This window comes from Pongo pygmaeus, chromosome 2, assembly GCF_028885625.2.
Source record: "Pongo pygmaeus isolate AG05252 chromosome 2, NHGRI_mPonPyg2-v2.0_pri, whole genome shotgun sequence".
Classification (NCBI taxonomy): Eukaryota; Metazoa; Chordata; class Mammalia; order Primates; family Hominidae; genus Pongo; species Pongo pygmaeus.
Window position 1 is genome coordinate 147,219,575 of NC_085930.1, and position 12,129 is coordinate 147,231,703.

General features: G+C 42.8%; 1 protein-coding gene across 12 annotated transcripts in view; it reads right to left on the bottom strand.

Annotated features, from left to right (window-relative positions):
* Positions 1–12,129, bottom strand: part of CEP70 (centrosomal protein 70) — a 105,773-nt gene that overhangs the window by 59,330 nt on the left and 34,314 nt on the right. The window contains exon 1 of one of the 12 annotated variants that reach the window (XM_063662224.1): positions 6,717–6,870. The exons of the other annotated variants lie outside the window; for them this stretch is intronic. Within the exon in view, the coding sequence (XP_063518294.1) occupies positions 6,717–6,743 (27 nt within the window). The 5' untranslated portion in view covers positions 6,744–6,870. Of the gene's footprint in view, positions 1–6,716; positions 6,871–12,129 lie in introns of those variants that run through there. 12 annotated transcript variants of the gene reach the window in all.

A 12,129-nucleotide genomic window follows, 5' to 3' on the forward strand; every position in this document is an offset into this window, starting at 1 on the left:
AGCCTCAGGAGCCGATGCGATCAAATGGAAGAAAGGGTATCAGCCCTGGAAGATGAAATGAATGAAATGAAGCGAGAAGGGAAGTTTAGAGAAAAAAGAATAAAAAGAAACGAGCAAAGCCTCCAAGAAATGTGGGACTATGTGAAAAGACCAAATCTACGTCTGATTGGTGTACCTGAAAGTGACGGGGAGAATGGAAACAAGTTGGAAAACACTCTGCAGGATATTATCCAGGAGAACTTCCCCAATCTAGCAAGGCAGGCCAACATTCAGATTCAGGAAATACAGAGAATGCCACAAAGATACTCCTCGAGAAGAGCAACCCCAAGACACATAATTGTCAGATTCACCAAAGTTGAAATGAAGGAAAAAATGTTAAGGGCAGCCAGAGAGAAAGGTCGGGTTACCATCAAAGGGAAGCCCATCAGACTAACAGCGGATCTCTCGGCAGAAACCCTACAAGCCAGAAGAGAGTGGGGGCCAATATTCAACATTCTTAAAGAAAAGAATTTTCAACCCAGAATTTCATATCCTGCCAAACTAAGCTTCATAAGTGAAGAAGAAATAAAATACTTTACAGACAAGCAAATGCTGAGAGATTTTGTCACCACCAGGCCTGCCCTAAAAGAGCTCCTGAAGGAAGCGCTAAACATGGAAAGGCACAACCGGTACCAGCCACTGCAAAATCATACCGAAATGTAAAGAACATCGAGACTAGGAAGAGACTGCATCAACTAACGAGCAAAATAACCAGCTAACATCATAATGACAGGATCAAATTCACACATAACAATATTAACTTTAAATGTAAATGGACTAAATGCTCCAATTAAAAGACACAGACTGGCAAACTGGATAAAGACTCAAGACCCATCAGTGTGCTGTATTCAGGAAACCCATCTCACGTGCAGAGACACACATAGGCTCAAAATCAAAGGATGGAGGAAGATCTACCAAGCAAATGGAAAACAAAAAAAGGCAGGGGTTGCAATCCTAGTCTCTGATAAAACAGACTTTAAACCAACAAAGATCAAAAGAGACAAAGAAGGCCATTACATAATGGTAAAGGGATTAATTCAACAAGAAGAGCTAACTATCCTCAATATATATGCACCCAATACAGGAGCACCCAGATTCATAAAGCAAGTCCTGAGTGACCTACAAAGAGACTTAGACTCCCACACATTAATAATGGGAGACTTTAACACCCCACTATCAACATTAGACAGATCAACGAGACAGAAAGTCAACAAGGATACCCAGGAATTGAACTCAGCTCTGCACCAAGCAGACCTAATAGACATCTACAGAACTCTCCACCCCAAATCAACAGAATATACATTTTTTTCAGCACCACACCACACCTATTCCAAAACTGACCATATACTTGGAAGTAAAGCTCTCCTCAATAAATGTAAAAGAACAGAAATTGTAACAAACTGTCTCTCAGATCACAGTGCAATCAAGCTAGAACTCAGGATTAAGAATCTCACTCAAAACCGCTCAACTACGCGGAAACTGAACAACCTGCTCCTGAATGACTACTGGGTACATAACGAAATGAAGGCAGAAATAAAGATGTTCTTTGAAACCAACGAGAACCAAGACACAACATACCAGAATCTCTGGGATGCATTCAAAGCAGTGTGTAGAGGGAAATTTATAGCACTAAATGCCCACAAGAGAAAGCAGGAAAGATCCAAAATTGACACCCTAACATCACAATTAAAAGAACTAGAAAAGCAAGAGCAAACACATTCAAAAGCTAGCAGAAGGTAAGAAATAACTAAAATCAGAGCAGAATTGAAGGAAATAGAGACACAAAAAACCCTTCAAAAAATAAATGAATCCAGAAGCTGGTTTTTTGAAAGGATCAACAAAATTGATAGACCGCTAGCAAGATTAATAAAGAAAAAAAGAGAGAAGAATCAAATAGATGCAATAAAAAATGATAAAGGGGATATCACCACCGATCCCACAGAAATACAAACTACCATCAGAGAATATTACAAACACCTCTATGCAAATAAACTAGAAAATCTAGAAGAAATGGATAAATTCCTCGACACATACACCCTCCCAAGACTAAACCAGGAAGAAGTTGAATCTCTGAATAGACCAATAACAGGAGCTGAAATTGTGGCAATAATCAATAGCTTACCAACCAAAAAAAGTCCAGGTCCAGATGGATTCACAGCCGAATTCTACCAGAGGTACAAGGAGGAGCTGGTACCATTCCTTCTGAAACTATTCCAATCAATAGAAAAAGAGGGAATCCTCCCTAATTCATTTTATGAGGCCAGCATCATCCTGATACCAAAGCCTGGCAGAGACACAACAAAAAAAGAGAATTTTAGACCAATATCCTTGATGAACATTGATGCAAAAATCCTCAATAAAATACTGGCAAACAGAATCCAGCAGCACATCAAAAAGCTTATCCACCATGATCAAGTGGGCTTCATCCCTGGGATGCAAGGCTGGTTCAATATACGCAAATCAATAAATGTAACCAGCATATAAACAGAACGAAAGACAAAAACCACATGATTATCTCAATAGATGCAGAAAAGGCCTTTGATAAAATTCAACAACCCTTCATGCTAAAAACTCTCAATAAATTAGGAATTGATGGGACGTATCTCAAAATAATAAGAGCTATTTATGACAAACCCACAGCCAATATCATACTGAATGGGCAAAAACTGGAAGCATTCCCTTTGAAAACTGGCACAAGACAGGGATGCCCTCTCTCACCACTTCTATTCAACATAGTGTTGGAAGTTCTGGCCAGGGCAATTAGGCAGGAGAAGGAAATCAAGGGTATTCAATTAGGAAAAGAGGAAGTCAAATTGTCCCTGTTTGCAGATGACATGATAGTATATCTAGAAAACCCCATTGTCTCAGCCCAAAATCTCCTTAAGCTGATAAGCAACTTCAGCAAAGTCTCAGGATACAAAATCAATGTACAAAAATCACAAGCATTCTTATACATCAATAACAGACAAACAGAGAGCCAAATCATGAGTGAACTCCCATTCACAATTGCTTCAAAGAGAATAAAATACCTAGGAATCCAACTTACAAGGGATGTGAAAGACCTCTTCAAGGAGAACTACAAACCACTGCTCAAGGAAATAAAAGAGGATACAAACAGATGGAAGAACATTCCATGCTCATGGGTAGGAAGAATCAATATCATGAAAATGGCCATCCTTCCCAAGGTAATTTACAGATTCAATGCCATCCCCATCAAGCTACCAATGACTTTCTTCACAGAATTGGAAAAAACTACTCTAAAGTTCATATGGAACCAAAAAAGAGCCCGCATCGCCAAGTCAATCCTAAGCCAAAAGAACAAAGCTGGAGGCATCACACTACCTGACTTCAAACTATACTACAAGGCTACAGTAACCAAAACAGCATGGTACTGGTACCAAAACAGAGATATAGATCAATGGAACAGAACAGAGCCGTCAGAAATAATGCCACATATCTACAAGTATCTGATCTTTGACAAACCTGACAAAAACAAGAAATGGGGAAAGGATTCCCTATTTAATAAATGGTGCTGGGAAAACTGGCTAGCCATATGTAGAAAGCTGAAACTGGATCCCTTCCTTACACCTTATACAAAAATCAATTCAAGATGGATTAAAGACTTAAATGTTAGACCTAAAACCATAAAAACCCTAGAAGAAAACCTAGGCATTACCATTCAGGACATAGGCATGGGCAAGGACTTCATGTCTAAAACACCAAAAGCAATGGCAACAAAAGCCAAAATTGACAAATGGGATCTAATTAAACTCAAGAGCTTCTGCACAGCAAAAGAAACTACCATCAGAGTGAACAGGCAACCTACAAAATGGGAGAAAATTTTCGCAACCTATTCATCTGACAAAGGGCTAATATCCAGAATCTACAATGAACTCCAACAAATTTACAAGAAAAAAACAAACAACCCCATCAAAAAGTGGGCGAAGGACATGAACAGACACTTCTCAAAAGAAGACATTTATGCAGCCAAAAAACACATGAAAAAATGCTCACCGTCACTGGCCATCAGAGAAATGCAAATCAAAACCACAATGAGATACCATCTCACACCAGTTAGAATGGCAATCATTAAAAAGTCAGGAAACAACAGGTGCTGGAGAGGATGTGGAGAAATAGGAACACTTTTACACTGTTGGTGGGACTGTAAACTAGTTCAACCCTTGTGGAAGTCAGTGTGGCGATTCCTCAGGGATCTAGAACTAGAAATTCCATTCGACCCAGCCATCCCATTACTGGGTATATACCCAAAGGACTATAAATCATGCTGCTATAAAGACACATGCACACGTATGTTTATTGCGGCATTATTCACAATAGCAAAGACTTGGAACCAACCCAAATGTCCAACAATGATAGACTGGATTAAGAAAATGTGGCACATATACACCATGGTATACTATGCAGCCATAAAAAATGATGAGTTCACGTCCTTTGTAGGGACATGGATGAAATTGGAAATCATCATTCTCAGTAAACTATTGCAAGAACAAAAAACCAAACACTGCATATTCTCACTCATAGGTGGGAATTGAACAATGAGAACACATGGAGACAGGAAGGGGAACATCACACTCTGGGGACTGTTGTGGGGTGGGGGGAGGGGGGAGGGATAGCATTGGGAGATATACCTAATGCTAGATGACGAGTTGGTGGGTGCAGCGCACCAGCATGGCACATGTATACATATGTAACTTACCTGCACATTGCGCACATGTACCATAAAACCTAAAGTATAATAATAATAATAATAATAATAATAAAAGAAAAAAAAAAAAGACAAAAGGAAGAAACATAAAGAATAAACATGAAAGACATAGGGTAGTCAATGATAAATACTAATGGAATTGGACTCCTGGGCAAATTGAAAAGAGAAAATGAGGCAGAAACAATATTTGAAGACATAATAGCTAAGAATGTACCCAAACTGATGAAAGACATCAAGCTACACATTCAAGAAATGCTGCAAAATCAAAGGAAGATAAATCAAAAGAAAATTTGCCTAGGCACAAAGTAAAAATGCTTTAAAACAAAAACAAGCTGGCCGTGGTGGCTCACGCCTGTAATCCCTGCACTTTGGGCAGCCAGAGCTGGCAGATCACTTGAGGCCAGGAGTTCAAGACCAGCCTGGCCAACCTGGTGAAACCCCATCTCTACTAAACATACAAAAATTAGCTGGGTGCACACCTGTAATCCCAGCTACTCAGGTGACTGAGGTGGGAGGATCACTTGCACTGCACTCTAGCCTGGGCAACAGAGCAAGACTCTATACCAAAAACAAAAAACAAACAAAAAAAAAAAAAAGGAGAAAAATATTAAAGGTAGTCAGAGATATTATAAATTGCCTTCAAAGGAGCAGCAAATAGATTGACAATTGAATTCTCAGCAGAAACAATGAATCCAAGAGACAATGGAATATTTTCAAATGCTGAAAGAAAGTAACTACCAACTTATAATTCTATACCCAGTGAAAATATTCATCAAAATTAAGGTGACAAATACCAAGTGTTGATGAGGACATAAAGAAACTAGAATTCTCATACACTGGTCAGAATGTGAAATGATAGAGCTACTTTGAAAAAGTCTGACAGTTTCTTAAAACCTTAAATGTGAGGATTGCTGCCAAGATGGCTGAATAGGAACAGCTCCAGTCTGCAGCTCCCAGTGAGATCGACGCAGAAGGCAGGTGATTTCTACTTTTCCAACTGAGGTACCAGGTTCATCTAATTGGGATTGGTTGGACAGTGGGTGCAGCCCACAGAGGGCGAACCGAAGCAGGGTGGAGTGTTGCCTCACCCGGGAAACACAAGGGGTCAGAGAACTTGCTCTACTAGCCAAGGGAAGCTGGGAGGGACTGTGCCGTGAGGAACAGTGCACTCTGGCCCAGATACTGCGCTTTTCCCACGGTCTTCACAACCTGCAGACCAGAAGATTCCCTCCAGTGCCTATGCCACCAGGGCCCTGGGTTTCAATCACAAAACTGGGCGGCCATTTGGACAGACACTGAGCTAGCTGCAGGAGTTTTTTTTTTTTTTTTCATACCCCAGTGGCACCTGGAACACCAGTGAGACAGAACCGTTAGCTCCCCTGGAAAGGGGACTGAAGCCAGGGAGCCAAGAGGTCTGGGTAGGCGGGACCCACCCCCATGAAGCCCAGCAAGCTAAGACATGCTGGCTTGAAATTCTCGCTGCCAGCACAGCAGTCTGAGGTCAACCTGGGACACTTGAGCTTGGTGGGGTGAGGGGCATCCACCACTGCTGAAGCTTGAGTAGGCAGTTTTACTCTCACAGTATAAACAAAGCCGCCCGGAAGTTCGAACTAGATGGAGCCTACCACAGCTCAGCAAGGCCGCTGTGGCCAGACTGCCTCTCTAGATTCCTCCTCTCTGGGCAGGGCACCTCTGAAAAAAAGGCAGCAGCCCCAGTCAGGGGCTTAGAGATAAAACCCCCATCTCCCTGGACAGAGCACCTGGGGGAAGGGGCAGATGTGGGCACAGCATCGCATACTTAAACATCCTAGCCTGACGGCTCTGAAGAGAGCAGCAGATCTCCCACCACAGCATTCAAGCTCTACTAAAGGTCAAACTACCTCCTCAAGTGGATCACTGAACCCCGTGTCTCCTGATTGGGAGACACCTCCCAGTAGGAGCCAACAGATACCTCATATAGGAGAGCTCCAGCTGGCATCTGGCAGGTGCTCCTCTGGGATGAATCTTCCAGAGGAAGGAACAGACAGCAATCTTTGCTGTTCTGCAACCTCTGCTGGTGATACCCAGGCAAACAGGGTCTGGAGTGGGCCTCCAGCAAACTCCAGCAGACCTGCAGCAGAGGGGCCTGACTGTTAGAAGGAAAACTAACAAACATAAAGGAGTAGCATCAACATCAGCAAAAAGGATGTCCACTCAGAGACCCCATCATAAGGTCATCAATATCAAAGACAAAAGGTAGATAAATCTACAAAGATGGGGAGAAACCAGCACAAAAATGTTGAAAATTCCAAAAACCAGAACGCCTCTTCTCCGAAGGATCACAACTCCTCACCACCAAGGAAACAAAACTGGATGGAGAATGAGTTTGACGAACTGACAGAAGTAGGCTTCAGAAGGTGGGTAATAACAAATTCCTCTGAGCTAAAGGAGCATGTTCTAACCCAATGCAAGGAAGCTAACAACCTTGAAAAAAGGTTAGACAAATTGCTAACTAGAATAACCAGTTTAGAGAAGAACATAAAAAACCTGATGGAGCTGAAAAACACAGCATAAGAACTTCGTGAAGCTGGCCGGGTGCGGTGGCTCACCCCTGTAATCCCAGCACTTTGGGAGGCCAAGGCAGGTGGATCACGAGGTCAGGAGATCAAGACATCCTGGCTAACACAGTGAAACCCCGTCTGTACTAAAAATACAAAAAATTAGCCAGGCATGGTAGCGGGCACCTGTAGTCCCAGCTATTGGGAGGCTGAGGCAGGAGAATGGCGTGAACCTGGGAGATGGAGCTTGCAGTGAGCCGAGATTGTGCCACTGCCCTCCGGCCTGGGCGACAATGCAAGACGCCGTCTCAAAAAAAAAAAGAACTTCGTGAAGCATACACAAGTATCAATAGCCGAACTGATCAAGCAGAAGAAAGGATATCAGAGATTGAAGATCAACTTAATGAAATAAAGCAAGAAAACAAGATTAGAGAAAATTCAATTTTAAAAGACAAAAAAAAGAATGAAAAGGAATGAACAAAGCCTCCAAGAAATATGCGGCTATGTGAAAAGACCAAATCTACGTTTGATTGTTGTACCTGAAAGTGACGAGGAGAATGGAACCAAGTTGGAAAACACTCTTTAGGATACTATCCAGTAGAACTTCCCTAACCTAGCAATACAGGCCAACATTCAAGTTCAGAAAAAACAGAGACCACAAAGATAGTCCTTGAGAAGAGCAACACCAAGACACGTGATCGTCAGATTCACCAAGGTTGAAATGAAGGAAAAAATGTTAAGGGCAGCCAGAGAAAAAGGTCGGGGTTACCCACAAAGGGAAGCCCATCAGACTAACACCAGATCTCTCTCTAAAAACCCTACAAGCCAGAGGAGAGTGGGGGCCAATATTCAACATTCTTAAAAAATTTTCAACCCAGAATTTCGTATCTAGCCAAACTAAGCTTCATAAGTGAAGGAGAAATAAAATCCTTTACAGACAAACAAATGCTGAGCAATTTTGTCACCACCAGGCCTGCCTTACACGAGCTCCTGAAGGAAGCACTAAACATGGAAAGGAACAACCAGTACCAGCCACTGCAAAATCATACCGAACTGTAAAGACCATCGACACTATGAAGAAACTGCAGCAACTAACAGGCAAAATAACCAGCTACCATCATAATGACACAATCAAATTCACACGTAACAATATTAACCTTAAATGTAAACGGATAAATACCCCACTTAAAAGACACAGACTGGCAAATTAGATAGAGTCAAGATCCATCAGTGTGCTGTATTCAGGAGACCCATCTCACTTGCAAAGACTCACATGGGCTCAAAATAAAGGGATGGAGGAATATTTACCAAGTAAATGGAAAGCAAAAAAAAAGCAGGGGTTGCAATCCTAGTCTCTGATAAAAAAGACTTTAAACCAACAAAGATCAAAAGAGACAAGGGCATTGCATAATGGTAAAGGGATCAGTGCAACAACAAGAGCTAACTATCCTAAATATATATGCACCCAATACAGGAGCACCCAGATTCATAAAGTAAAGTTCTCAGAGACCTACAAAGAGACTCAGACTCCCACAAAATAATAGTGGGAGACTTTAACACCCCACTGTCAATATTAGACAGATTAATGAGACAGAAAATTAACAAGGATATTTAGGACTTGAACTCAGCTCTGGACCATGCAGACCTAATAGACATCTATAGAACTCTCCACCCCAAATCAACAGAATATACATTCTCAGCACCACATCACACTTATTCTAAAATTGACTACATAATTGGAAGTAAAACACTCCTCAGCAAATGCAAAAGAACAGAAATCATAACAGTCTCTCAGACCACGGTGCAATCAAATTAGAACTAAGGATTAAGAAACTCACTCAGACGGGGGGGAGGAGCCAAGATGGCCGAATAGGAACAGCTCCGGTCTACAGCTCCCAGCGCGAGCGACGCAGAAGACGGGTGATTTCTGCATTTCCATCTGAGGTACCGTGTTCATCTCACTAGGGAGTGCCAGACGGTGGGCGCAGGTCAGTGGGTGAGCGCACCGTGCGCCAGCCGAAGCAGGGGCGAGGCATTGCCTCACTCGGGAAGCGCAAGGGGTCAGGGAGTTCCCCTTCTAGGGGTGACAGACGGCACCTGGAAAATCGGGCCACTCCCACCCGAATACTGTGCTTTTCCGACGGGCTTAGGAAACGGTGCCCCAGGAGAGTATAGCCCGCACCTGGCTCAGAGGGTCCTACGCCCACGGAGTCTCGCTGATTGCTAGCACAGCAGTCTGAGATCAAACAGCAAGTCGGCAGCCAGGCTGGGGGAGGGGCGCCCGCCATTGCCCAGGCTCGCTTAGGTAAACAAAGCAGCCTGGAAGCTTGAACTGGGTGGAGCCCACCACAGCTCAAGGAGGCCTGCCTGCCTCTGTAGGCTCCACCTCTGGGGGCAGGACACAGACAAACAAAAAGACAGCAGTAACCTCTGCAGACTTAAATGTCCCTGTCTGACAGCTGTGAGGAGAGCAGTGGTTCTCCCAGCACACAGCTGGAGATCTGAGAACGGGCTGACTGCCTCCTCAAGTGGGTCCCTGACCCCTGACCCCCGAGCAGCCTAACTGGGAGGCACCCCCCAGCAGGGGCAGACTGACACCTCACACGGCCGGCCAGGTACTCCAACAGACCTGCAGCTGAGGGTCCTGTCTGTTAGAAGGAAAACTAACAGAAAGGACATCCACACCAAAAACCCATCTGTACATCACCATCATCAAAGACCAAAAGTAGATAAAACCACAAAGATGGGGAAAAAACAGAGCAGAAAAACTGGAAACTCTAAAAACCAGAGTACCTCTCCTCCTCCAAAGGAACGCAGTTCCTCACCAGCAACGGAACAAAGCTGGACGGAGAATGACTTTGACGAGCTGAGAGAAGAAGGCTTCAGACGATCAAATTACTCCGAGCTACGGGAGGATATTCAAACCAAAGGCAAAGAAGTTGAAAACTTTGAAAAAAATTTAGAAGAATGTATAACTAGAATAACCAATACAGAGAAGTGCTTAAAGGAGCTGATGGAGCTGAAAACCAAGGCTCAAGAACTACGTGAAGAATGCAGAAGCCTCAGGAGCCGATGCGATCAAATGGAAGAAAGGGTATCAGCCCTGGAAGATGAAATGAATGAAATGAAGCGAGAAGGGAAGTTTAGAGAAAAAAGAATAAAAAGAAACGAGCAAAGCCTCCAAGAAATGTGGGACTATGTGAAAAGACCAAATCTACGTCTGATTGGTGTACCTGAAAGTGACGGGGAGAATGGAAACAAGTTGGAAAACACTCTGCAGGATATTATCCAGGAGAACTTCCCCAATCTAGCAAGGCAGGCCAACATTCAGATTCAGGAAATACAGAGAACGCCACAAAGATACTCGTCGAGAAGAGCAACTCCAAGACACATAATTGTCAGATTCACCAAAGTTGAAATGAAGGAAAAAATGTTAAGGGCAGCCAGAGAGAAAGGTCGGGTTACCATCAAAGGGAAGCCCATCAGACTAACAGCGGATCTCTCGGCAGAAACCCTACAAGCCAGAAGAGAGTGGGGGCCAATATTCAACATTCTTAAAGAAAAGAATTTTCAACCCAGAATTTCATATCCTGCCAAACTAAGCTTCATAAGTGAAGGAGAAATAAAATACTTTACAGACAAGCAAATGCTGAGAGATTTTGTCACCACCAGGCCTGCCCTAAAAGAGCTCCTGAAGGAAGCGCTAAACATGGAAAGGCACAACCGGTACCAGCCACTGCAAAATCATACCGAAATGTAAAGAACATCGAGACTAGGAAGAGACTGCATCAACTAACGAGCAAAATATCCAGCTAACATCATAATGACAGGATCAAATTCACACATAACAATATTAACTTTAAATGTAAATGGACTAAATGCTCCAATTAAAAGACACAGACTGGCAAACTGGATAAAGACTCAAGACCCATCAGTGTGCTGTATTCAGGAAACCCATCTCACGTGCAGAGACACACATAGGCTCAAAATCAAAGGATGGAGGAAGATCTACCAAGCAAATGGAAAACAAAAAAAGGCAGGGGTTGCAATCCTAGTCTCTGATAAAACAGACTTTAAACCAACAAAGATCAAAAGAGACAAAGAAGGCCATTACATAATGGTAAAGGGATTAATTCAACAAGAAGAGCTAACTATCCTCAATATATATGCACCCAATACAGGAGCACCCAGATTCATAAAGCAAGTCCTGAGTGACCTACAAAGAGACTTAGACTCCCACACATTAATAATGGGAGACTTTAACACCCCACTATCAACATTAGACAGATCAACGAGACAGAAAGTCAACAAGGATACCCAGGAATTGAACTCAGCTCTGCACCAAGCAGACCTAATAGACATCTACAGAACTCTCCACCCCAGATCAACAGAATATACATTTTTTTCAGCACCACACCACACCTATTCCAAAATTGACCATATACTTGGAAGTAAAGCTCTCCTCAATAAATGTAAAAGAACAGAAATTGTAACAAACTGTCTCTCAGATCACAGTGCAATCAAGCTAGAACTCAGGATTAAGAATCTCACTCAAAACCGCTCAACTACATGGAAACTGAACAACCTGCTCCTGAATGACTACTGGGTACATAACGAAATGAAGGCAGAAATAAAGATGTTCTTTGAAACCAACGAGAACCAAGACACAACATACCAGAATCTCTGGGATGCATTCAAAGCAGTGTGTAGAGGGAAATTTATAGCACTAAATGCCCACAAGAGAAAGCAGGAAAGATCCAAAATTGACACCCTAACATCACAATTAAAAGAACTAGAAAAGCAAGAGCAAACACATTCAAAAGCTAG